This window comes from Emys orbicularis, chromosome 6 (genome assembly GCF_028017835.1).
Source record: "Emys orbicularis isolate rEmyOrb1 chromosome 6, rEmyOrb1.hap1, whole genome shotgun sequence".
Lineage (NCBI taxonomy): Eukaryota > Metazoa > Chordata > Testudines > Emydidae > Emys > Emys orbicularis.
The window spans coordinates 119970531-119997451 of NC_088688.1; the positions used below are offsets into that span (position 1 = coordinate 119970531).

Below are 26921 nucleotides of genomic sequence, written 5' to 3' on the forward strand. Positions count from 1 at the left end.
CCCCCCCCCGGGCCGGGAGTGGGACCACGGCTTCGGGGGGGACTGGACGCAGACAGGAGTAAGGGGGCTGAGGCTGGGCTCAGCTGGGGGCAGGGGCCGAAGTTGGGCCAGGAGCAGAGCTGGGTGGCGCTCCCTCCATGCCCCCCCGTGGGGGCTGGCCCGGGTCCCAGCTGCAACCCCCCAAAACAGTGCTTTGCGCCCCCCACAGTTTGGGGACCTCTGATCTAGACCATGTTTTTGTCTTGAATTATGGAACAAAGAAAGGATTCTGTACAGTCTGTCTTCTCACCATCTAGCACATGCTAATCTTCCGTTGGACATCCAATTCCATCGGGTTAAAAGAAACTGACTCCAGGAGGCAGAAATGAAGTGTTTGTTTATAATGCTATTTGTTAGTTTAAGTATACAGCAATTGTTCATGATTCAAAGGCCTTTAGAAAATATTTGTGGTGGTCTGATTTGTAGGTGAACAAAGACTTCGGTTCAATTTTCTCTACTCTTCTACCTGGGGCCAATGCTATGCTGGCAGCCCCTGAGGGGCAAACTGCCTTAGATGGTTTGGAATTCAAGGTTGCCTTAGGAAATACCTGGAAGGAAAATTTAACAGAACTTAGTGGAGGTCAAAGGTTGGTGTGATGCTTTTGTTTTCCTTTTCCTTTGTTGTCCTCTTTTTTTTCCCCCAGAGGTAGATTGTTTTGCTTTCCTTAAATAAAATACACATGTATTTATCAATTCACATTTTAACATCCAGAGCATATAACATAAAGTGCTGAGCTAACTTTTATGTATCTACATAATGGAGACATTCAAGAACAAAGAGAAATTTAAATCATAGATGAGTACACTGCTTTTCACAGCTATTAAGATAAACTGTGTTTCTGCAGAGAAGTGGCATAAGTGAAATTAATTACAGGAGAGTTGCCATAACTCTAAAAATAATGGATCGTATTGAGGAATGTGTAGTACTATTCCCATGTTTGATTTGTAGTCTCTGGCTCCTAGATACAATGTGTTCCTCCTCTGGTTCAAAAGAAGTGCCCCCATGGCACTGAAAGCTCTCTACCCCTCTAGCATATTAAAGAGGGGGAGTAAGTTACTGTGAAGAGAATACCATTCTCTCTGCCAGAAGCTATGCAGTGTCTTTTAAAGGTGGATCTGGAAAGTGGAGGACTAGAAGACAGTTGTTGGGAGCATGGTGAAGGAAGCAGAGGACTCTCTTGAGGGGAAGGGAGAGAATCATCCAGAATAGCTACTGGCTAACATAGCAACAATGTAGACCAGTGAGAATGTAGCAAAACTCACAATTGGAAATGGGTAAAACAACAGCATGAACTTCAAAGTAACAATCCAACCATTCAGACTTTGAAAGGTTATTTTATATCTTTCATTAAGTTTTGGGCAGAAATCTGAGTTTCAGTATACCAAACCATGGTATTAGCTATCTGTCCTACTGCTCCAGAGCTTCTAGTATCTGTCTACACTCACAGAATGTCCTTGCTGCAGCACAACTGTGCTTTGGTGGAGCAGCCAAAGGGGGGAGAGAATATTTTTTCCCCTGTAGCTTATCAAGAATTAACTGTCTTTGGTCTGTTTTTAGATCTTTGGTGGCTTTGTCCCTGATCTTAGCCATGCTTCTCTTCAAACCTGCTCCAATTTACATCTTAGATGAAGTGGATGCAGCCCTTGATCTTTCTCACACACAGAACATTGGACAGATGCTTCGCACTCACTTCAGACATTCCCAGGTATGATCTTGCAAATATCTATATGTGGTGGTCTGTTTGTGTAGTTCATTACTCTCCGAGAGTGCGAGCATATACAACTGGGGAAGCGTAAGTGCTTAGATATTCTGTATTCATGAGGCCTAAAACACAGAGGTCGCAGTGATTATTCTGCAAACTGTGAAACATTTTTATGGAGTCCTGTTCTAGTCGTCCTCTCACCTTCTAGTATAAAACTCATTACTTTCCTCATGTTGTTTTTCTTGGTAACCAATTGCTGTAACCAACAGAGCTGGTACATAGTAGCAAATGGGAAGGGCTCTGTCCGTGAATTAATCCATCTATTAAGATAAGCTCCACACTTTTTTAAAGAGGTTTGAGGACTCCCGCCTTAAAAGTATAACTTCTGTTCTTCTATTTTGGGCCCTTATGAAGTGTGCCAGGAATCAGTGGAGAGAATGTTCATATCACTCCAACTTGGGCAGGAAAACGTATAGGGCTGGAGGAGTTTGTTCTTCAGGTGATCCTGTGTGTTCATGTGGTAGAACTGAAGGGTCCACACACAATCTGAAACAGAATCAGTATGGGTTTGACATACCTCACCCCAACTTCCCAGTCTGGTCTCTGTCTTCCTCCTGTTATTGAGACTAGATTCTCACCTGCACAAATTTGAGAGCTCTGAACATGCTACTTGTACTATCTGTATCCGTGAAGTGTTCTTTGCCTAGGGCTAAGCAAAGTGCTTCTGTGAAACAAATGGACTAGACCCACCCATGCCAAGTGGGAAGGACTGAAGAAGAGAGAACTATCTTCTGGCTGTCACAAGGGAGAGTAAAGTGCCCTTCCCAACTATGAGGGAGGAGGCTCACCTCATATCTGTCAGTGACAGGTTGTTTGTTCATGGTTTGATCTGAAATGAAGGGGCCTTGTTCAGCATCAGGGACTTAATTTGGGACGGCCTAATACATGGGGCTTACCTTATTTTTTTGCCCAACCAAAAGATCCCAACCCTAGAACTGGGCTTATATCTTGTCTCTGTGGTTTGGGCAGGGGAGGTTTCTATTTTGCTATGGTTTCAGGTGACCTATTCAGAATGTTCCTGGAGAACTAGTGCCCAGGACAATAGCCAATTAGGATAAATGGAGCAGTGTATCTAAACTGTTGCTTTTAGACTATTTCCATACCTATATGACTTTATGAAAGCTTTATCAATCTTAATTTTAAAATCTCTATTGTCCTTTTACGTTCAGATTATGGTTTTCATGCTGTGGAAACATTTTTCTTTCTTTAGTTCATTGTGGTATCCTTGAAGGATGGGATGTTCAACAATGCAAATGTCCTCTATAAGACCAAGTTTGTAGATGGTGTATCCACCGTGGCAAGATATACTCAGGCACAGAATGGAAGTAATGTATCTGCACAGCAAAAAGCTGACAAGGCAAAACAGAAGAATAGACCCAGACCCTATGTGGATGCTTGAAGAGCAAACTTCCACCTGCAGCACTTTCTGTTGGAATGTCCTGTGTTTCTTGTCTTTAAGTTGAAGAGACTGGAAATGCCATTATAAAAACACATTACTAAATGGCCAACTTAAAAAAACAACAAAACCCTGAAGTGAGCATGAGGGAGTCAGTGAATACTCTGGCCAGTTTTATTCTATATATTCTCTAATTGTAATTCATGTTTAAAATTCTCATTATACTTGGTTTTCTAAAGAGAAATCTGGACTAAATAGCCACTCACTTTTGCCTTTCCACTTGTTCATTTCTAGACACGTCCTCTGTTTTATCCTACATACCTTCCTTTTTTGTTTTCATACCTGAATTTCTAACTCTGTCCTCTCCACTCAGGCAAAGCATTGCCATTGTATTGGCTGAAGCCAGGCCGACCATGAACAATTGCTACTTCTATTATGTGTCCCACTCACAATTCAATGTTTTCCTCCATTTTTAAAATCTGCTTTTTTCTTTCTATCATGATTCCTTAAAAACGAGAAACGGGTTCTTATATTCTGACATCATGTAAATGTGTGTGAAATTTCAGTAAGGTAGGTGAATAGGGACTACTTAATTGAGTTCTTAAATCTTGTATCAAAAAGCAATTGAAAATACTATGAGAGAAGCTTGATTGCTAAAGAATACAACATAAAAATGAAATGCTAATGTTTATACTGCTGACTTTTTTCAAAAAGCAAAACAGGAAAGGAACTTCTTATCCTTCTAAACTATAACTTTGGGACAGTTGCTAAAATTGCCATGTTAATATTTTAATTTTGTTTGTCTTGTCAATAAATGATTTTAGCTCAAACATGAAGCCTAACTTCACTTTTGGTTTCTTTTCTCACCTTGTAGGTAACCACTTAGCAGAGTGGCATGTGACTATGCTTGGGCAAGTTTGAAATAAGCTTGAAGTACGTTACTCCGACTAGTCTTGGGGTTAGTTATGTAGTTCATAACATCAGTGTCTAACTAGTTGAATTAAACAAGAACAAAGGGAAAGATACTCTGCAGGAATCGTTTGATTCTGGATCAAACATTTAAGGTATCTTGCTGACTGCTATCTGAAGAATTCTGAGGAAAAACTACTGCTCAAAAGAGGGGTTCCCTCGGTCAAAACTTACCTGGAGCTTTGCCAGGGAGGCATAAGACCTACTGGTTTTCTTCTAAGTCCCTTAAAGTTGTTTCTGGAGCTTTCAGCTGTGTGTGTAGATGCTGGATCTGGAAAGGATATCAGTAGATTTGTTCCCCTGCAGTGGACACATTCTCTTGTTATATCAAAAACAGAACAGCGAAAAACCAGATGCTCCATTGTATCAATCCCAGCGGTGATTCCTTTTAACTGGATATGCTGTCAATATGCAGTGCATCTTCAGCAGGGCAGGACCAAGTTTTGAACTGTTTTTTTTTTTTTTTTTTCATTTGCTCTTCCTGAAATCCCAGTCCACCTCTTGTTGGGCACTAATCTGGTTTTCCAATAGTTCCATTTTACTGATCACTGTTTTATTTAGTCAGTGCAGTTTTAGAAATACATTGTTTTTCCCCACCTGAGCTACAATCGAAGTCTGCCTATGAGTTGCTCCCTTGTCATAGCAGCTTTCTAGGCTCTTAACAATGTGTCCTAGTTGACTGTCTGGAGCACCTGTGGCCAAAGGGTACTTCCAATGGTAATTTGGCTCTGCTTCTATCAAGTTACTAATGGAGCTTAGTCATCTGGTAGTATGATCTAACCATGAGCTGCTCCTCAGAAATAAGATGAGTAGCTCCCAGTTACATGCATGTAGAAAAGGACCCTCACCTGCATCGATTAGGCCTGTTTCTGGCCAGGTCAATGTGCACCAGCTCAGTTGTACAGCAGGGGCTGCTTAATTTTTTTTTGGTATGGTACAAACCATTGCTAGCCTCCGCTACCTCATCTCCCTGAAAGGAATCCTTCATTTGCCACAATACAGATTTTCCCCCACTCGTTTTCAGTGTTCGGTGCAGTGTGGAGGGTAACACGTAAGGCATACAGAGTTCTCACTGAAAGGAATAGGAAAGGAATTGTTTGTAATGAAGTTGATTGACATTGCCATGCTCGTAGACAGTGACTTTGTTCAAAGGAAGCAGGAGACGCCTCATTGCTTGGATCATTGAAGACAAGAAGCAGCCCCTGGAGCGAGTAAGGAGTAATTCTGCACTAGCTGGCACAGTAAAAAGACCTGTCATCTTGTTTCTTTGAAAGTTAGAAATCTGAGAACCAGCTACCAAGCAGCGATTTAGGTGCTGTGATACTTCACATTGCAACACCTAACGTTTTAGGTACCTAGGAAAACACAGGAACAACGCTGTGATCCACAAAGCTGAGTTAACGGACAAGGTTCCCTATCCAGTGAACTGGGACAGATAGGTGCCTTAGCATGCAATCCACAAAAGCCAGCAGACTAACCAGGGAGCTGCCAAAGCTAGCTCATGTGAGATGCTGATGACAGTGGTGTGTCCTAAATCCTGCCCTTAAATCAATCCAGGTTGTAGGAAGTTGTCTAGCTCTGTTCAGTGAGCCACAACTGGGAACCCACCACCTAAAATCAGGTAGATGAGGTGATGCTGCTGTTGGCACTTGCTGGAGATATGGGAGACCAGGGTTCAATTCCCCCTTCTCTGCCAGACGGGGAGAAAGTATTTGAAGAGGTGGCTCTCACCTTACAGCAGTGTGGGCCAACCACTGAGCTATGGGATGATCTGATGTAGGGCTCCCTCACCCTCTCCTGTGGAAGCAGTTTCATTCTGGCTAACCCATTCTGGGTCCCTTTTTAAGACAAACTGAACTAAATACCACTTCAGTTTGCCATGTTGGTTTTTCAAGCAGGATAGCTCTTTAGAACTTGTCATACACAAATTGTACCTTACAGTAATGAGTGATATAATTACTAAGGCTGTCAAGCAATTAAAAAAATTAATCTCAATTCATTGCCCTGTTAAACAGTAATAGAATACAATTTATTCAAATATGTTTTCTATATTTTCAAATATTGATTTCAATTACAACACCGAATACAAAGTGTACAGTGCTCACTTTATATTTATTTTTGATTACAAGTATTTGTACTGTAAAAAAACAAGAGTATTTTTCAATTCACCTCATTCACGTACTGTAGTGCAAGCTCTTTATTGTGAAAGTTGAACTTACAAATGTAGAATTATATACAAAAAAACCTGCATTTAAAAATAATACAATGTAAAATTTTAGAGCCTGCGAGTCCCCTCAGTCCTACTGCTTGTTTAGCTAATTGCTTAGGCTTGGTCTACACTTACCCCCCAAGTCGAAGTAAAGTACGCAAATTCAGCTACGTGAATAACGTAGCTGAATTCGACATACCTTACTTCGAACTTACCGCGGTTCAGACGCGGTCCACACGCGGCAGGCAGGCTCCCCCGTCGACTTCGCGGTACTCCTCTCGTCTAGCTGGAGTACCACAGTCGACGGGGATCACTTCCTGGTTCGATTTATCGCGTCCACACCAGACGCGATAAATCGAACTCGGAACTTCGATCCGCAGCCGTCGAACTACCCGGTAAGTGTAGACTAGCCCTTAGAGTAGGAAAACAAGTTTGTTTACATTTGCAGGAGATAATGCTACCCGCTTCTTGTTTACAATGTCACCTGAACGTGAGAACAGGCGTTCTCGTGGCACTGTTGTAGCTGGTGTCGCAAGATATTTACGTGCCAGATTCGCTAAAGATTCATATGTCCCTTCATGCTTCAACCACCATTCCAGAAGACATGCGTCCATGCTGATGACGGGTTCTGCTTGATAACGATCCAAAGCAATACGGACCGACGCATGTTTGTTTTCATGATCTGTGTCAGATGTCACCAGCAGAAGGCTGATTTTATTTTTTGGTGGTTTGGGTTCTGCATTGCAGTGTTGCTCCACACCTCATCCCTCTCAGATTTTGGAAGGCACTTCAGATTCTTAAACCTTGAGTTGAGTGTTGTAGCTATCTTTAGAAATCTCACATTGGTACCTGCTTTGCGTTTTGTCAAATCTGCAGTGAAAGTGTTCTTAAAATGCTAAAACAGGAAATGTATGGCAGAACATGGGTAAAACAGAGCAGGGGATGTACAATTCTCCCCCAAGGAGTTCAGTCAGAAATTCAATTAATGCTTATTTTTTTAATGAGTGTCATGAGCATGGAACCATGCCCTCTGGAATGGTGGCCGAAGCATGAAGGGGCATACGAATGTTTAGCATGTCTGGCATGTAAATACCTTGCAACGCTGGCTACAAAAGTGCCATGTGAACACCTCTTCTCACTTTCAGGTGACATTGTAAATAAGAAGTAGGCAGCATTATCTCTCATAAATGTAAGCAATTCACTGAACAAGAAGTAGGACTGAGTGGACTTGTAGGCTCTGAAGTTTTATATGGTTTTGTTTTTGAGTGCAGTCATGTAACAAAAAATCTACACTCGTAAGTTACACTTTCATGATAAAAAGATGGCACCACAGTACTTGTATCAGGTAAATAAAAAAATACTATTTCTTTTATCATTTTTACAGTGCAAATATTTGTAAGCAAACATCGACACTGATTTTAATTACAACACAGAATATGATATATATGAAAATGTAGAAAAACATCCAACATAGTCTACACTGTATTTTTCAGGGAGGGGTTCCTGTGTATTTTGGTAGCTTTGATAAATAGTTCAAAAGGTGAGGGTTTTTTTTAACATTGCTTATTATGTAACGTTCAACATCACAGCTCAGTCCTGCCTTTGCTGACATCTATGCAACCCTACTGACCTCAACAGGCCAGAAATGCAGTCTATTCTAACTGGCAGTAACCCAGCTAGAGGGGCCATGGCTTGGAGCAAAGCCACTATTTGAAATAAAACCATTGTATATTATTTAGACTTTGGGAGTAGCTGAGAGATGAGACAGCAGCTTAAACTGCTCCTAAGGTGGGAGGGGGGAAGTTACCAGTCATGTAGGACTAGTTCATAACATTAATGCCAGCTTTGAATGTTAGAAAGTGCTGGATAGGTTAAATTTTGACACATTAATAGGGAAAAAATTACCAGTTGCTTCCAAGAACAGGTCATGCACCTTTATTTAATGTTACCTTTTTGGTAAGCGGGAGGGTTTTCTTTCAATCAGTCCATTTACATACTTCAACATCCAAGTACAGATCACAATGAATTTGATGGAGACCTTGCAACATTAGAAAACTTTTCTTAATATACATCCATTTAAGCAACAGCTTGCAGGTTAGAATGAGTGCTAGTGTCAGACTTGCACACCTCACTCTTGGTCTACAAAGCAGCAGCACAAGAAATGCCCATCTTGGGCAAAGTACAGTGTGTTTTACATAGTGCAATCACTTTCAGAGGAAAAACTCTAGGAAGGCCACATCTATTTTTTTTTCCTGTCAAGTTTACAAATGAAAAGGGGGGTAGAAATCAGACCTTGGTTTAAATTCATATCAACTTCTGTGCAGGTAGGTTCTGTGTATAGGCACATGCTGTAGAAGAATTCTGAATCTGTACTTTTAATCATTAAAAACATATTGCTTTATGAGTCAGAGAGATTCTAATACACCATCTCCAGCTTCCCAGTAATCCTGGCCACAGTTGTCAATCCAGACATCAGTAGAATTTCTAGAACCTCTTCTTCTATGTACTATAAACCCCTAGCAGAAAAACATTTGTTACGGCAGCTAGCCCAGTTGCTCTAGCTAGGGCTACATAATCTTAGGTACTGCCTCCCAACACGCACATCCCTGCTGAAATCAGGGGCTCAGCGACTGGGAGCGCTTGGTTTCCTGTAACTGTCTGTTGCTTTGAACTATATGAAAAAGAATAAGTCAGACGAACAACGGCGACAGCAAAGCAACACGGGGAATTCTCATTCATACAAAAATGAGCTCCTGTGGAAAGATTTCATGGAAGGCAAGTTGTTTAAATGGTACCATCTTATGCAAGTGATTTGCCCAATAAGCTTTTAAAATTTACAAATGTGCTTGGTAATCCAAACAATGTAAACAAACAGCAGCTCCCTGCCACTAAGTCATAGATCAAATGTTTTAGCACCAGCTCTCAGCACCAAGGGATTGCCTAATGTGTGCTAATACAAGATGCATTAGAGCTTGATACAGAAGTGCCATAAGATGAAGAGTCTTACCCCAACATTGGCTGAAATTTTCTGATGAGAGGGGTATGGACTGCACTGCCCCTCCCCCCTAGGTACATCAGACTAGTAAGCTAGTTCAATGCTTTTCCAATGTACGTGAAATAGCACAGACCTGAGGGAAAGGTAGGTACTGAACACTCAATCCTGAATATGCCAGCAACACAGAGCAATGATGATTGGCAAGGTTATTTGATAATCTACTGGGGGAGAGAAAGTCAGAAAGGGACTGGAGGGAATCTTTAAGAAAACGACAAGTCTTTCTCTGCTGAAATCCATGGCTGTGAGGTTGCCAACGCTCATGATTTTATTCATAATCAGCAAAGCGATGAACTACCCACGTTAAGGTTACAGTGGTCATTTTACATTTCTAAAGCCTGTCGTCACAGCATCCAGGTTTACGCCTTTTGTCTAAGAAAGAGGGGGGATAGGGGAGCGTGGCCATTTAATCAAATAGAATTTTTACTCCATGTTAATGCAGATATGGTCTTTCTTATTAAGTGCAAATTAAAAGTATTTTCTAGAAACCAGTGTGAGCTGGCGACTGATAGATGATATCGATTATTCAGTTTGTTACAAACATTGAGAAGTCTAAATTGTTACAGCTTTCCAAAGCAAGAACAGAGTTACAAACATGAAAAAAAGACAACTACTATAAAAGTTTCCATCATGGCAAACTGAACACTCTGGAAAAACATTTTCTAGAAAAAGTTGGGGGGGGGGGTCATTTTTTGCCGCAGTTAAGGAGTGTCATGCAAAACAACTTTGAGAAGAGCAGTGTTCCCCACCTGTCATTTCTTACAGATCCAAACCCCCTCAGCCCCAGGCAGCTCATTAAAGTGCTCTTTCAGGTGTACACTTTTGGAGAAAATCATTGTTGTTTAAAATGTGGGAGGCAGGGATCCATTAGCTGTGAAGGGGGCATGGATTTGCTAAATCCACTCAAGTCAGAGATGGAGGAAATAAGTCAACAATATTCTGCCTTTCACGTTTCACAAACACTGGGAGCGTGTGCCAGGGAGGACCAGACTGGGCTAGCAGTGAGCTGGGAGTTCTGGGATGAAATCTTGCCCCCAGTGAAGTCAATGGGAATTCTGCCATTGATTTAAACGGAGGCAGGATTTCAACCCTCGTTAATATAAATATTAGTTGGCCCCGATCTCCTGGAGAGACTTAAAGAATCACTATTTGGGCACCAAGTATTAAACCACCACATGCAAGGTTCAGTGAAATGAAAACAAGCATTTAAACTTTCCAGAGCTGTTGGTTCTTCAGCCACCTTCAACAATTCTTTACAGGGGCATTTGGGATCTAGGGTAAATTAAGTTACATCCTTTGCCTATTTTAAGAATCAGATGCTTCTTGCCCTTAATACTTCTTTTAGATCACACACCTATAAGTCTTTTAGGGCAGATCATTAGAGGTATTTACTGATACAACTATTTTTTCCACAACTTCAAAGTTGCTTAAAACAGTAAAAATACAGTTAATGGGGGAAAGAATTTAAGGCATTTTTTATTTATTTTGGCCAAGGAATGATGCATGCTACAGATTAATCTTCATTTCCCCACTTGGTTTTCGGATCACACTGCACTTGTTTTTGTTTTACATGGCACTTTGCTGTTGGTGTTTTACAATTTAGTCAAGGTTTTCAAGTGTTTTCTTCAATAAAGATGCTTTCTCTTGCAGCTCAGGTCTGCTGTCCAATACCATGGTAGTAAGTGAGCCAATGAGGAGCGCTCTACTTTCCAGTGGCAGGCTGCCCCATTGTTTAGACTCTGTGTGGATAAAAAGAGACAAACAGCTGCATTTTCAAATGAATACCAGAACGATGCAAAGTAACTAGGCCCCCGGACATCATGAAACAGGAACTGCTTCGAGTTCTACGCTTGATCCAAATCGCTATTCAGGGAGGAGATCCTGCAGGATTATCAACCATGTGGAGAAATTCAGCCTGCCTTACACAGATGCAAGTCCCACGGACTGGCACAGGAGCTGTGCCCACCAAGGCCTGGCTGAATGTGCTTCACAGTGCTCAGCGTGAGGGAAAGGGGTTTGGGGGCATTTCTTTCTCACTTCATGATTGCGCCAAGTGAATCATGGAACAGCCAGAAGAGCAGCAGGAAAAAGGAATACACAGCCCTCTTCCACTGAAGGAGACACACGGAGCTAGAGCAGAAACCTAAAGGCTCACAGGAGAAAGTTCACTGAATAAAGAGCAACTGCAGCCCCGTAGGACACTTGAAGGAACACACCTGTTTAGGCCTTAAAGGGGATGGAACCCCAAACGGAGAGGCTAAATTCAGCACAGGTGTTACAAGAAGAGAAGCACTTCCTGCATCAGCAAAACCTCCTCCAGCCCTCCAGGGGGCAGGCAGCATTTCCACCAATGCCAGCCATGGAGCAGCATAGAAGGGACAGAGCACAATGCAGAATCTGGCACCGTGAGTCTGAGACAGAGCTGGAGAATGAACCTCGATATCCTGCCTCCCAAGAATGTGCTGTCTCCACCTAACTCTCCTGAAGGGTTCTCACGCCAAAGGGGGCAGACCTTGTATTCCCGACCTTAGATTCATCCACAGCTTCTCCACGCCTAACTCAGAATTTCTCCCTCCCATTTTTCCCACCTCCACCCCATGTCAGTGCTGCGCTGTCCTGCCAGGTGCGAAGGGCTACATGCAGCTGGTCAACGTTGCTCCTAAATCACCCAGCAGAGTAAATGCAGAGCAACAGAAGGCATCGCCTTCTCCGCCCTTCCAGGCCTTGGGGCCACACACTGAGCTGGAATCTCAGCCTTGGCTCTTCCGCATGATAAGCAAACAAAGAACCTCACCTTTAAGTCTGGTAAGCAGCAGTTCTATCACAGACAACGCTTCTGTTCTGATGGAGGTGTAGCTCCTATTTTCTATGGAGAAAGAATGCATTCCAACTTTCAAAGCGGAGTATACATCAGTGGCACAAATACAGCTTTAGCCATTCCTTTCCACAAAGTACTTTAGCTTTTGTAGCTCCAAACACTTCTGTCCATCATATGGCCAGCTCAGAAACCCCCCCCCCCCCCAAGACAGTCAGGTGTATTAGCAGTATGGAGTCTGCAAATACACAGACTCCCCCACCATGTTAGAAAAGCATCATGCATAGCCTTCTGGTACAGTACCCACAATGCAACCCTTCCATGGGTTAAAGAGGAATTGGAGGCTAACAAAGCTGGTGAAATTGCAGTACAGTCATATTCCTACATCGGAGCCCTTGAGAAAACTCTTTATGTAGAGGAATCGCCTTTCAATCAACTTGTGGCTTGGCAATGCTTAAAATAATCATCCAGGTATTTCCTAAACAAATAGGATATTAGGTTATGTTATATGGGCTTTCACCCAAAGCTTGCAGCCAAAGTCACCAGAGACCAAGTTGTTTTCCTGTGACCATAACTTGCACAAGAGTTTCCACGGTCCTCAGCCCCTGGGGTGATATCCTTATCCCACTGGCCCCTTTAAGCCACATAAAAGGATGGAAGTGGCATAAAGGGGCCCTAAGAGCCCTATGTCTGCCCAGGGGACGATTCCCCCAACACGGGGGGGAAATCTCTTGAGAGTCTGTGGTGCACCTTTTATCTCAGCCCATCACCTCCCACCATCCTGAGAGGTCTGGGGCGGGGCTGCTCCCCTTCACCCCGCAGGTCCCGGAAGCGCCTCACAGCTGGGATGCAGCATGTGCTGGTCATGCCCCCTCCTCCCACTTGCTGCCAGATCTCCTGCCTCTGCAGCAGCAAAGTGACAGTTCATTTACTCCCGTCCCTTTATTGTTTTATTGCCCTTTTCAGGCAGTAGTGAGCCTTTTCTCCTTCCTTCTTCCTGGGTGAGGGTCTGTGCAGCTCCAGGCCCTGGAGCCTCCACTGCAACGCCTTCCTGCTGAGCCCCTTTGCCCCCTTACTGGCCTGGCACAAACGCCAGGCTAGACCCGGATGGTGCTCTGCAAGCGAGGGAGCCTTCCCAGGATCAGCAGAGGGCGAATGACGCCCAGCCTCCTCCCAGGCAGCCAACCCTAGCGCCCGCATGGGAGCGAGGCTCTGAGTCAGACAGGCATGTTGGGACCCCTCCCCACAACTCCACCCAGAAAAGCCTGACCAGGAGACCCAGGGCAGAACAGGCTCTAAGGAGGACTTCATCCAGACGACCCAGGGGTACATCTGGGAATGGGCCTTGAGCACCCTCAGGGTTATATCCAGCCCCCCCAGTTTGAGTCAGAGAACCGTGATAATGAGATCCCGTCTCCTGCTCAAGAAGCATGGGATCCTGAAGGAGCACACTGCCAGGGAGAAACTTCTCCAAGCTCTGCACAAAGCAACCCACGTCTGGTCACCGTCTCCAGCAAAGCTCGCCAAAAAAGTCAAAAAAGTCCACAAGGAATAAAAAGGGGGAGGAAAAAAGAACAAAAATATTCCAGAAGAGACACCTCCTCTGAGTCAGACTCCTCCCCCTCTGCCGAGGAAGGAAAGCTTCCGGACTCCAACTCCATGCAAGACTTGGAAAAAATGCAACAATTTTTTTTCCCCCTGAGAAGTTTGAGGCCATGTGCAAAAAGGTTGTGGCCACAGTCCAGATCGAACCTGAGCAGGCTCCTGAGGATAAGCCTCAAAGCAAATACCTTCCCTCCAAATCCTCCCCCGAGGCAGCAAGTCCCCTGCGCTCCTCCTTCAAAGACATAATCCGGGACAAGTCTGACACAGGTTAAACGTATCAGCGATCACAACTTCCGGTTCTATTAGCTGCAAGAACCAGAGAATGCTCTCACTGAAGCCCAGTGCCACAGTAACCTCCCTAGCTAGGGACATGGTTATTCCTTAAGACCTAACGGACAGGAGAGTGGAAGCCATGATTTTTAGTGCTTGATTTTCAAGCTTAACTTCGTAACTTTGCTAGACATGAAAAATCCCAGACTGAATAGACACAGTGGATTTATGGCTTATTACAACAATCTATAACCCACTAACCTACCCCACCCCCTAGCTTCCTCCCCGCCCCCTTACGACTGGAGACCTATGTTAATGGGCCACTTTTCCCTCGAATGGTCCCTTGAAATACGTATTAACTCCTTATGCTAAATAATCTGTTCCGCCTTGTATTTAGCTGTGACATTTCCCAGACCCGAAAAAGAGCGCTGTGTAAGCTCAAAAGTTTGTCTCTCTCCAACAGAAGTTGGTCCAATAAAAGATATTACCTCACCCACCTTGTCTCTCTAATATCTGGGACCAAGGTGGCTACAACAACACTGCATAGGAGTTTTTATACAGCTTTGAAATGACTCATCTGATGGCAAGCAGCAAGAGGAGGCATGCCCAGCGCACGCTGCATTGCGGCTCTGAACTGCCTCCAGGAACCGCAGAGTGCAGGGGAGCAACCCAGACATATTAGAATGCTGGGAGATGCTGCCAGCAGAAAGGAGATTCTTGGGTAAGAGATTTTCCATCCTAGACAATGATCATGGATATACAGGGCCAAAATAGTCTCTGGTGTAACTCCACTGACTTTGAGGGAACTACACCAGAGATAAATATGGGATATTGTTTCAGGTGTGAACTTGGCCTAGCTATAAAAAGTCTGAATGAAGAGACTGGGAAAATTATGTTTCATTCAGTTCTCCAGTCCTACGTGACTCATCTTCTGCAAGGAGGACACTTAAAAAAGGTGAAGTTATGGATACGTAGAAAGTACAGGAGCCCACACAGCAATCTACCACCTCCAAAATCAAGGTATTTACTATTGGAGAGGAAGGGGTGTTCCTGCTCTAAAAGAGTAAGACACTTCTGGTCAAAGCATCACGGGCAATAGTCGTCAGCAGCCATTCCAAGGGAGGGAGCTTAAAGGGAACTCAAAGTTACGGGCTCTAACGTTACAGATTACACTTCAGTGAACATGTCCCGAGAGAGATTCAAATATATCCACCAGCCAGCTCCCAGAAGACAAGCATTTACACGAGCTGTTCATCACCAGCCGCCTGCTGGGAAAATACATTTACCTAAAGAGTGTGTGATAGATGAGCAGGTTTCCAACAGGATTTCTGTCAAAGCCCCAGGGTCTGAGTGCGCCTCTTCAAAAAGCATTAACCTAGCAAATGTAAAAGCAGTGTGAGACTCGTGCCGAAGGAAACAAGCCACTCTACGGATCTGCTTGGCTTACTCTGAGGAATCATTACAGCCAACGTAACAGCGCATTTGTCACAATATCATGAAAAGGATTGAAATGCCTGAGTGAAGGCAGGAAATAAAAGTGAAGCACAAGCAGGAAAATTACCCTTGAAAATAGGCGTTCATGGCCTGTAGCACTCCAAGCTGCACTTTCCACGTACTGAGTTTCAGACGCTCACACATTAATTTGCACAGCTCTTGCCAATAGCAGCCTGAAAACAACAAATTAGGGTGTCATTACATTAATAAGGGAAAGGAAGATGTGAACATTCCTACTTCACACTAATATCGCTGTCTATGTTCATGTTCCAAATTAGATCTGGCTTCAGTCACTGCAAGGAGATCAAAACATCCTCCTCCCACACAGGCCCCTGAAACCCTGGTTAATCCTGATGGGGCAACACTTTCATACATGGGGGCCAAATCACAGGCAACTAAATCCACATTCTGTCATCTCAATAAAAAGGGGCCTGATCGTTCAGAGGTGCTGAGCCCCTGAAATTCCTATTGACATTAGTGGAAATAGTGGGTGCTCAGCACCTAGGAAAACCAGGCCACTTATTTATGGGTCTTGCTTCAGGCACCCCCAGTTAGAAAACATTGGCCTACATGTCCCATCACATGACTCTTCGCCTTCGAAACAGCTTGGTGCATGGCATTTAGTGCACTTGTAAGGACTCTTCAGGGGTGAGCCTGGGGAAAGACCGGATATGCAGTGTACGTTTGTTGGAGTGCAAAACACAGCATCTTCCCCAGTTACTGTAAATTACTGCCAGGATGGCGTATCCGGCAGATTGCTCCAACTGACCCAGCTGCTCAAGCAAATGGCTCTTGAAAGCCCTGGACATTCCTCCGCATCCCTCAACCTGCTTTCTGGTTGAGTCCCTTTTTTAAGCAAACGCTCTTTGATCCACACTCTGCCAGCTTTGCTCATTATTTGTCTGATCCAACTTACGCTGTGTCTCCAGATTCCTAGGCCAGGCCTTGCCCAAACTCTCAAAGGCACAGAGCAGAGATTCCATCTGAAGCTCCTTTTCTTTTTCATTCTCGTCATCATCATTCTTTGGTGAACCAGCTCCTACGCTCTCATGAGAATTCTGGAGAGGTACCAGGAATGGGGGGTGGGGGGGGGAGACAGGATATTATGCTTTGTTTATTCCACAGTACGCTTTGCTAACAACGAGCCCCTGTATCTAGTCATCATATAATCCACACACACCACATAGTTAGAGAACCCCAATTCACTGAAGTTCTGTTGCCATCAGGAAAAGCTACAGCAATGTTATTCATTTCTAGGCTGTCTTTCATCCAGCAGGACCCCAAAGCGCTTTAACAACAGGGCCGAGTTTTCAGAGGTGCAGCACACTTGTAGTTCCCATTGGCTTCAGCCCAAGCTGCAGATGTGCAGCACTTGAAAAGTCACACTCTTCAAGATTCAGATGGGGGGCTGCAACCGGTAGACATCACACTGCGCAACGGTGGGTTTGGAGGAGAAATGCTATGAAAACCCTGTGGTTAGAGATAGTGTCATGGGATCTTTAGTTTCCAGCAGAGCAGCCAGGGACTTGGGTTTTAATGTCTTTCTAGAGAAGCACCGCATGCCGGAAACCACATGGAACTCTGGTTTAGCTTCACTGAAAAGGTGAGGGGCTAAGACTAGACAAATCAAAAAAAGCGGGGATTGGGAAAAACCTTGTGAGATTACAAGTGGGAGACGTTCACACCTGTACTGGACCAGTCTGAATGGGGAGAGCTTTTCAAAGCATCAGCTCTGAGGAGAAAAAGCCCCATGGACATGACTTCACCCAGGCAGGCCTACCACCACCAGCTGGTTTTCAAAAAAAAGTGAATCAAAAAGCTGATGCGTCACCTTCTTTATCATCGGAAAGACGATGTCCGCCAGCTCCTGGAAACGGTCTTCCTTTGTCGCCTTCAGCACGTCTGCCGTACATCGGAGCGCTACCATCTTGTACTTGAGGTTCTCTTTGCGACACTCTTTCAGGACAGCCTGGACAACATCATTGACGCTGGGCTGATTGGGCACAGACTTCTGCAACTCTACACTGAAACACCAGAAGCACATGGAAGGTCAAACACAAGTTACACCCCCACGAGGCTGTTAGTTAAGTAAGCTCCGACACCTTGAACCCAGGACGCCACACAATTACTGCCACAATTCAGACTTTCCATCCTTTTTATTTTAATACAGGTTAAATAAAATGGGTTATCACACACACACACACACAGTCTTACTGGTGCCAGTGAAGAGCTCAGAGCCGGACTGGGCCCTTTTCTAGGCCTGGTATGGCCAGTTCAAAGTGCTCTAGACAAGATCTTCTGGCCATCCCCAAAAATATCCAGTAATTTGCAAGGAGAAGATGCAGCCCTTGGAGGTGCATCCTAATAGCACTCTCCTCTGGGAAGTTTTTCTCGGAAGAGGCAGGGGTTCCTTGTCATTTGGTAGAGTCTGGGGCATTCGCAAATGGGAAAAATGCTATTCGGGAGAACAAATCTCTATGAACAAAAGTTAACCCGTTAGCTCCAGAGTGTGCGAATCTCCACCAGAGGCAGGGAATTCCTTCTCCCAGCATTAACCAGCGTACATACACGCACCCTCCATTCAAAGGGCAACGTTTCACTCTCTGTGGCTCCATTCGTTCTCCCTTCCTTCCCTGTAAGTACATTTCTGTACCTGAGCTCTTCCTCAGTCTTGCAGTATCTGTTGCTCCCTCTTCCTTTCTTCTTCCTCACGTTTTCCCCACTTCCTGTGTTCTTCCCCTACCTCCTCACATACTTTCAACACAACCCCTCCCATCACTTCCTCCTCTGTCCCTCATCCTCTTTCTCAATCCCATCCCTCTGTCTTTCCCACCCCCATAGTCCACTCGCCCATCCATTCACCACCTTCACCATCCCACGCCTCCCATCCTGTCCCTACACCCACTGAGGAGCTCTGCTGCCAACTCCGGCTTCTGCCCAACAGCCCCCAGCCTCAGATCAGCAGGGAGAGGAGATAAAGCGTCTATGTCACAGGGGGAGATTAGGGTGGCATCCAGTTCCTATGACCTCCTACTCCTCTCTGGAAAGGGCAGGTGGCAATGAATTCTCCCTCAGCACAGGAAAAGGCAGTGGCCACGCATAAACAGGCACAGGGAACCCGTTTGATTAAACAATGCTTCGCTATAGGGACGGTTACCTGCATGCAGAGACGACGCTGGCGATAGCTTTCAGCAGCTCCTCCTGTGAGCATTAAAACAAAAGTGAGACGTGTTCATGAGAACAACTTCACCGCGAGACAGTGCTTTCCTCCTGCAGTTTTCACTGGTATCCCTAACTCTGTGGCCCAGGCAGATGCTGCAGAAGCATCCAAATGCCACTCACCTCTACAAGGGGCACATTCTTTCCATCACTCCACTGTAAACTGCACTGTTTTAATCTCCTCCTCCCCCATCACTCATTCTTCCCGTGGTAAACTAGCTCACTAGATGCCTACATTCCAAAAACACGACACGGCCGGGTTCTCACTCACACTGTCCTGGCTGCATAGCTGGGCCTCAACGTGTCTAAATGTGCGCTGCCAGAGGGATAGAAAGTAGTCTGAAGAACCAGATTCTCATTTACATTAAGGTTTTTGGGGGGTTTTTAAACTCCACAGGCTTACGTATGCTACTTGGTGCACTTATTTCCATTACCGACTGGAGTTTCCCCATTTCCACCACCTTTAGTTACTGTGGTTCCATGCCTTGTCGTTTAAAAACATGCTCACAAAAACATGTCATTTAAAAACTCGCTCTAAATCGAATAGGGACAAAGCAGTTTGGGTATCTGAGCCATTGAACAGCCGCATGTCCGGGCCAGAACACCTCAGTGCCCCTCTTTGTGCATCAGGAACACACAGGTCAGGAAGGGACCATCAACCAAAGCAAGATACATTTGGAATCCCACTCCCTGCAGGAACGGGAATGTTTATGGCTCACTATGTTCCGTTTCTGGGCTAAGGGACTGAACACCTGAGCCTCTCTCAAGCCACTTGGCCCCAATTGTTTCTTTACCTTTCCTGCCCACGTTCTTCCAGACAGACCTTGCAACAATGCACCAACCACCATTCCCAGATGGGGCGGTACCAGGGAACCAGTTTGTTTGGCAATAGAGGCCATGGCAGCCGCTCCCTGGGCTTTCATCTTCCAAGACTGGGACTGCAGAGCCTTCTGGGTAATGGCGATCAACTCCTGCATATACAATCTAATGCCACCATAAGTGCCTGTGTATCAAACACAAAGAAAAGCTGTAATTTTATGACATCAAAGGAACAAAAAGCTGATCCTCAAGCAGTAAAAGAATTCTTTTCTTCTGGCTGTGAGCTGAGTCACCAAATAACCTCCAGGTGACTCATCGTACGGCCAAACAACTGGAAGTCATTCCAGCTCCTCCTCACCAAAACGGTTTTGTTTGCTAGACCCTTCAGAGCTGATTTAAGAGGGTCTTCAATACACAATTGAACAGAAGAGCCAATTTCCATCCCTTGATCTTGTGGGGATTAGGGTATTTCTCTTGTCAATTTCTAGGGAAATTTTATTTTTCTTAAAAAACCACATCCCTTACTAATTTGATGGCAGCAGCTCCTCAGGTCCTGGGGAAAAGGTCTGCAACAGTAACCTACTGACTGGCTGGGAATTTTGAAACCAGGTCACTAAACAGCAAAGAAAGAGCTAGCATGTCACTCGCAAAGGGGCAAATTACACAGCTGCATCTTCCTTCACCCCAGGACATAAAGGTGTTGAAATTGATATCTAGAGCCCTCCTATTGGGTAACACCCACTCTCTGGAGTTAATACTATGAGCACCACCTAGTGGATCCCAAATCAAATGAGATCTTCAATTTCCATCAGGCTAGCACAGGCCCTGGGCCATCAGCCTTAATACCCCTCCCCACATCAGCACCTGCACAGAGCAAACTTCATTCCATAAAGCTTTTGAATCCTGGGCTGAGATTTAAAAAAAAAAAAAAAAAAAAAAGTAGATATCCCCCATTACAATAGTATCCAGCACCTCACAACCTATGCAGGGGGTAAGGGGCACTCCAGCTGGGAGTGTGGGCTCTAGGGTGGGGCTGGGGATGAGGGGCTCAGGGCTAGGACACAGGATGGGGATGGGGGGCATGAGAGCTCTGGCTTGGGGTGCAGGCTGTGGGGTGGGGCCAGGGATGAGGGGTTTGGGGTGCAGGAGGGTGCTCTGGCGCAGAGAGAGGACTTCCCCCCCGGAGGGGGTGGGGGGTGGGGGAGAGGCACTTCTCCCCAGTCCTGGCAGATTTGGGCCGCCCTGCCGGGATTCAGGCCGCCCCGCTCAACTGATCGGTGCCGAGGCGTTGGAGACATGAAGGGTCGGTCTCAGGGCACATGCCGTGGGGCGCATGCCAACACAGGTCTGTGCCAGGTCACCAGTGAGCCGCGCCTTGAATCCCCCTGTCGGTGCCCAGGGTCCGGAGATGGAAGAGGGGTTCTTTGAGCCTGTCTCCCTACTTCTGAGGCATGACAGCTCCGTGCGGGTGAGCGCTGGCGGGACGTCCCCCACGATGGGGGACGGTGCCACTGAGGTGGGGACACGTGGAACGGTCCCAAGGCGGGTTTACCCTTGGGCTTGGGTATCGCTGGAGCCGGCGTGGGTGGCACCAGTAGCGTCAGGATCTCCTGCGCTGCCTGCAATGCCTCGGGTGTCGACGGGACTTCGAGTTGACGGAGGCCCTTGTCAATGTCCGGTGTGGCAGGCATGGTACGGGGCAGGGGCAGCTCTATGTGTTTTGCCGCCCCAAGCACGGCAGTCAGGCGGCTTTCGGCGGCGCGCCTGCGGGCGGTCCGCTGGTCATGCCGATTCGGTGGCATGCCTGCGGGAGGTCCGCCGGTGCCGCACCTTCGGCGTACCCGCCGCCGAATTGCCGCTGAATCCGTGGGACCGGCGGACCTCCCGCAGGCATGCCACCGAAGGCAGCCTGACTGCCGCCCTCACAGGGACCGGCAGGGCGCCCCCCGCGGCTTGCCGCCCCAGGCATGCGCTTGCTGCGCTGGTGCCTGGAGCCGCCCCTGGTACGGGATGGGCTAGACTGCTCGACTTGAGCTGGGGCTCGACTCCCTGACGGAGGTGTTGAGCTGCCCAGCATGGGTCTTGGCTCTCCTCCGGCCCTCTCCTTATGGGAAGTGAGAGATCTTCCCCTCACGGTCCTCTTGGGCTTCTTGGCTGGAGCCGGGGAGGGGGATTGGTGCTGGTTTGTAGAAGGTGCCAGCGGGGCACTCCGCACCGACGCTGCAGTGCTCGGGGCCGAGTCGGCCCGCTACTCTGGTGCCAGGGTCAGCACCGACTCAGGAGTGCCCTGAGATGGATGTCTCTCTCCTTTTTTGTTCGGGGTTTAAATGATTTAGAGATGTGACACTTGTCGCTTATGTGTCTTTTGCCTAGACACCTTAAACAACTATCATGTGGGTCACTGATGGGCACAGGCCACTTACAACCATCGCATGGCTGAAAGCCTGGGGACCGGGGCATGCCCCGTCCCTAGGCTGTGTCCCTTCTGGAGCCAACTAACTAGAACACACACTAAAGGTAACTATTAACTATATACAACTATTTTACAGGAAAAAACGTTCGTGAGACACACTGAACAAAGTGAAAAGCTAGCCAAAGCAGCAGACGTTCCAGCACCGTCACTGGCGGCACGAAGGAACTGAGGGTGGGGGGAGCTGGCCACATACCTTTATGTGCATGTGCGTGCCACTCCAGGGGGCGCCAAAGTGGGTCCACTATGGATATCACTGAGGGAAAAACTTCCGGCACCGGTGCATGTGGCGAGCACACACACCTACTCTGGAATGGACGTGAGCAAGCACTCCAAGAAGTATTAAAGGTTAAATTTTTCGCAAATTTTGTGGATGACGTTTCCTCTAGATTCCCAGCAATAAGCAAGCGTCTACCGATCTCCAGATCAACTTACCAGGTACATTTTCCTGCCACACTTCGGTCCACAGATTAGAATCATCTTTCTCTCCTTTCTCTTCATCTGGGACCTCGTGCATGCCCAGAAATGCCAGAGGCAAGACCTGTTTGGCATGGTTCTTCAACACGTCCGGGCTGTAGCGCCCGATGGCATGAACAGTTAAAGCACAGCCTATCCTATAGACCGGTTCTGAAGGACAAGGGGAGAAAACAATGACACAGTTTGGTCATTAAGGGGGGACATGATAGAGGTATATAAAATCATGAGTGATGTTGAGAAAGTGGATAAGGAAAAGTTATTTACTTATTCCCATAATACAAGAACTAGGGGTCACCAAAAGAAATTAATAGGCAGCAGGTTTAAAACAAATAAAAGGAAGTTCTTCTTCACGCAGCGCACAGTCAACTTGTGGAACTCCTTACCTGAGGAGGTTGTGAAGGCTAGGACTATAACAATGTTTAAAAGGGGACTGGATAAATTCATGGTGGCTAAGTCCATAAATGGCTATTAGCCAGGATGGGTAAGAATGGTGTCCCTAGCCTCTGTTCGTCAGAGGATGGAGATGGATGGCAGGAGAGAGATCACTTGATCATTGCCTGTTAGGTTCACTCCCTCTGGGGCACCTGGCATTGGCCACTGTCGGTAGACAGATACTGGGCTAGATGGACCTTTGGTCTGACCCAGTACGGCCTTTCTTATGTTCTTATGTTCTTATTTGGAGCCAGAGACTTCTCTCCCTCGCTGGTGAGAATCCAGAGTCACTCCGCGGGAGCACGGGAGGGAGTCACATGGGTGTTTAGGAGAGGAGTAGCACTGTGTGTTTTCCATTAGTTATTCATCTAGTAAATGCACACATTAGCGCACTGCATGAATGGGGATGAAAATACTAGAACACGCCTTCCCCAGCGTCTCCCCCCCCAGGAGCTGGTTCCCTGCCTCATACAGCAAGCCTGAAATCCACCAAAAACCACATACCTTCCTTCTCCATGTACCAGCTGTTGAGCTTCTGCAGTAGTTTCTCAGTGCTACTATCCCGGGAGGTCTTTAAAAAAAGTCATAGAGAGACTCAAATAATTTAAATACACGTAACCATCCCCCTCCCAAAAAAAACAATATCATAAACACAATTAAAAGACACCAGCTCACCCGAACTAGATGCCCCATAGCAAATGCAAAAGACTTCTGCACCACGCTGTTGCGATCAGTCAGCCCACTGAGTAAAGCACTCATGAGTTTGCCTGTTTGAAAAGAGACAGGATTGATTCTGGTAACGCAAACTTGGACTTGGACTGCTATGGGTTACAGCGCCTGAATTTTATTACATCATTTCTGTTTCTGCACCAGTCGCTTTCTTTAGTTTGTTAATTATGCAGGAAAGTGTCCTTTAACAGGATGATAAAACTTCATCTGGCCCCATGTACACACGCAAAACCGAAACCTGTTAGAACAGCTGTCACTGGAGCGCAGCCAGGAGGACAATTCTGCTGTTTTGCAGCTAGTGACACGCATAGCCATAGCTGGTCTACAAGGGCATCTGGTTTCAGCCCCATTGTCCCCCAACCCATTAAACTATATTTCCTTCTCGTAACGTAGACGAGACCTGCCCAAGGCTCCCAAATCACAATAAAGCCTTGGATGCTCCAACCGTAGCTGTGACCCCGATTAGGTTGCCAGTGGGGACTGAACACAAGACTTACAGGTCTAACAGCATGAGCCACTACTGCCTGAGCTGAAGCAGCAGCTCCATCTGCTTGAAGGCAGCAGCAGACTCCTACGCGTGAGCGAGTCCCTGCAGCGGAACAAAGACACAGCTGGCCGGTGCATTAAAGGAGGTTTCCACACAGTTGGGCAGCACTGCTGAAGCCCCATTCCAGGGAGGAAACGTGCTCTAGCTGTGTCGGGGGACAGCCCTGTTATACCCTTCATCCCTGGTCATGCTGGCAAAGGAAAACGTGCTTGCAACCGCAGTTACAACAGTTATCGCTAGTCTGCTTCAGACCTGGCAGGGAGAGGCCCTAGGCCCATTCCTGAGCCACTCCCTCAACCCCTCTTAGGACTTATCCCTACCACCCTTTTCTGCGGGAAGCAGCTCCAAGGGAGGGCCGGAGAACACCAAGAGCACTCTGTGCTGGCTATTCAGAAGAGAGTCTAAAAGCAACTTAAACCAAACCCCTCTCTGAAAGGAAACCTTACCTGAGTACGGCGTTAAGTCCTGGGGACACTGAGTGGTTAGTGACACAATGACGCTGGCACAGCCTCCCTGAAAGGTTGCAAGAGAAAAATCGATGTTATTAGCTTATTCTACCGAATCCACCAGCTGCACAACAAAGGTGAGGTTATTAGTACACACGTCGAAAAGCAAGTCATGTGGGCGGACAGGAATCCCGATCGGAAATGAGCAGTTTTCAGCTATTACAGCTGCTGCTTCAGAGTCAAAAGCACCATAATAAGATTGGCATTGCAGCATTTTGCCTCCCCCATTCATAGAATATCAGGGTTGGAAGGGACCTCAGGAGGTCATCTAATCCAACCCTCAGCTCAAAGCAGGACCAATCCCCAGACAGATTTTTGCCCCGATCCCTAAATGGCCCCCTCAAGGATTGAACTCACAACCCTGGGTTTAGCAGGCCAATGCTCAAACCACTGAGCTATCCCTCCACGCCCCCCCTTGTCTTAGTAAAGCTGCACACGTACCTTAGTGCCCAGGCCTATTCCACTTTTGATCAGCTCACACAGCCTAGGAACCAGCTCACCCAGGACAGACACATCCAGATACTGCAAGCACTATGGAAAGGGAAGGGATGAAAGAGTAAATCTTGAGGAGAAGACACTGAAGCCAGGCCTGTACCATAAACAGAAAAGATGCTATTTGCTTTTACTTCACTGCACTTGGGAGCTTATTGTATTGTGTAGCATTCATTTTAAAGGGACACGGTCAGGCCCCAAATATAGATTAGCAGCCTGATTCATCATGCAGTTACACTGGGGCGACCTCACTGAAATCAACGCTTGCCCCGTTGTAGAGCTGGTGCATCAGAGTGCTGATTTGGGCCCTTTGTATTTTTAAGAAGCTATAAAATAAAACTGCTATCAACTAAATAAATTTGTGGGTGTAAATTTTGGCGGGGATGTAAACATTCCCCAGGAGCCATGTGAAACCTCAACACCGCAGCGCTAACACATCAGAACCAGACAAAGCTGAAGTTATTTCCAATCTCAATCGTCTACGATGTTAATAGCAAATCGAAGGAAATTTCTCTTCTAAAAAACCATGATTTTTTAAATGATCATGTCTCTAACACCAGAAATCCTATCAAAAGCATTGCACTTTTCTCCATTTCCTTCCTAAGGTTTCTATAGATTTAACTCAGTAATAAAAAAAAGAAGCATTCCCATTCCAAGTTATATTGCCCATGGAGTTATGCTGACAATACAGAAGCCCTCAGATTATTAGGACATTTGGCAACATTGTCACCAAGGGTAAAACTGAGCCATTGGGTGGAGCCCAAGGCATGGTGCATAAACTGGAGGCCTTATGTCTCAAGGACAGCCCTCCAAGGCCAATACATCCTGTGAGTAATTTGCTATTGCCCTTTACAAGGGTGTCTGCTTCTCCAAGCCAGGTGAAATTGCGTCCACATGAGCAGGGGATGCACAGAAAACAAGATGGTTTTGATTCCCTTTACACCGGATGGCTTCGCTGTGAGCGGAGTGGGGCCTGTGCCTGACTACTTCAGGGAGCACTGGGGTCTCAGTGAGGTGCTTCAGAGACCACATCACCGAGACCACAATGGCACGGAATGGCCCCAGCACCTCACACAATGGAGGTTTTATTAAGAACAACTGGGACAGCTGACAGCGTCGGTGTTTATATTCCTGTCTGCCTTCATGTCACAGGCTGGGTAAAGAGTGGCGGTCACAGCCCCATCCCTTCTGAAGACGGCCATAGAGTTCAAACTGAAGAAGAGGCCACAGCTGTACTTTTCACTCAGAAGGCAGCTCCTCCAGCAGAACGCCATCTCGTGGCGGGGTGCCTGGGCACCATGGAAGGCTGTACTCAGGAAAAACGGGTGTGGAATACTGAATAACCTACACCATTTCCAACAGCAGCTGGATTTTCCCCAAAGGTTTCCCACTGAAGTACTGTCCTGGCCCAGATCTAAATGTCTAAAGCACTAAAAACCACTGGTAGGACAGGAGAAAGGGAAAAATAACAGAGCTCTGAGCCAGTGTCCAGGAGCAATTCCCTCACACTGCCTCCTGGGGACCCAAGCTGGGAACAAATTAGGAGTGCAGATCCTAGGGCAAGTGGAGATAAGACTACAGAGGAGAAGTATTTGGGCTCTTAAAGAAGTGGAGGAGT

General features: G+C 46.3%; 2 protein-coding genes across 2 annotated transcripts in view; one reads left to right on the forward strand and one right to left on the reverse strand.

Annotated features, from left to right (window-relative positions):
• SMC2 (structural maintenance of chromosomes 2) overlaps positions 1–3201 on the forward strand; it is a 33951-nt gene extending 30750 nt beyond the window's left edge. The window contains exons 22-24 of the mRNA XM_065406313.1: positions 466–626; positions 1598–1745; positions 3013–3201. Coding sequence (XP_065262385.1) covers positions 466–626; positions 1598–1745; positions 3013–3201 — 498 coding nt within the window. The remainder of the gene's footprint in view (positions 1–465; positions 627–1597; positions 1746–3012) is intronic.
• A 7069-nt stretch (positions 3202–10270) lies between these two features.
• Positions 10271–26921, reverse strand: part of ECPAS (Ecm29 proteasome adaptor and scaffold) — an 84362-nt gene continuing 67711 nt past the window's right edge. Inside the window, exons 37-49 of the mRNA XM_065406150.1 lie at positions 25253–25342; positions 24752–24818; positions 23705–23796; positions 23534–23600; positions 22556–22747; positions 19626–19834; positions 18770–18813; positions 17444–17636; positions 16529–16670; positions 15680–15785; positions 15405–15493; positions 12223–12294; positions 10271–11167 (exon numbers count right to left, since the gene is read on the reverse strand). Coding sequence (XP_065262222.1) covers positions 11028–11167; positions 12223–12294; positions 15405–15493; positions 15680–15785; positions 16529–16670; positions 17444–17636; positions 18770–18813; positions 19626–19834; positions 22556–22747; positions 23534–23600; positions 23705–23796; positions 24752–24818; positions 25253–25342 — 1503 coding nt within the window. The 3' untranslated portion in view covers positions 10271–11027. The remainder of the gene's footprint in view (positions 11168–12222; positions 12295–15404; positions 15494–15679; positions 15786–16528; positions 16671–17443; positions 17637–18769; positions 18814–19625; positions 19835–22555; positions 22748–23533; positions 23601–23704; positions 23797–24751; positions 24819–25252; positions 25343–26921) is intronic.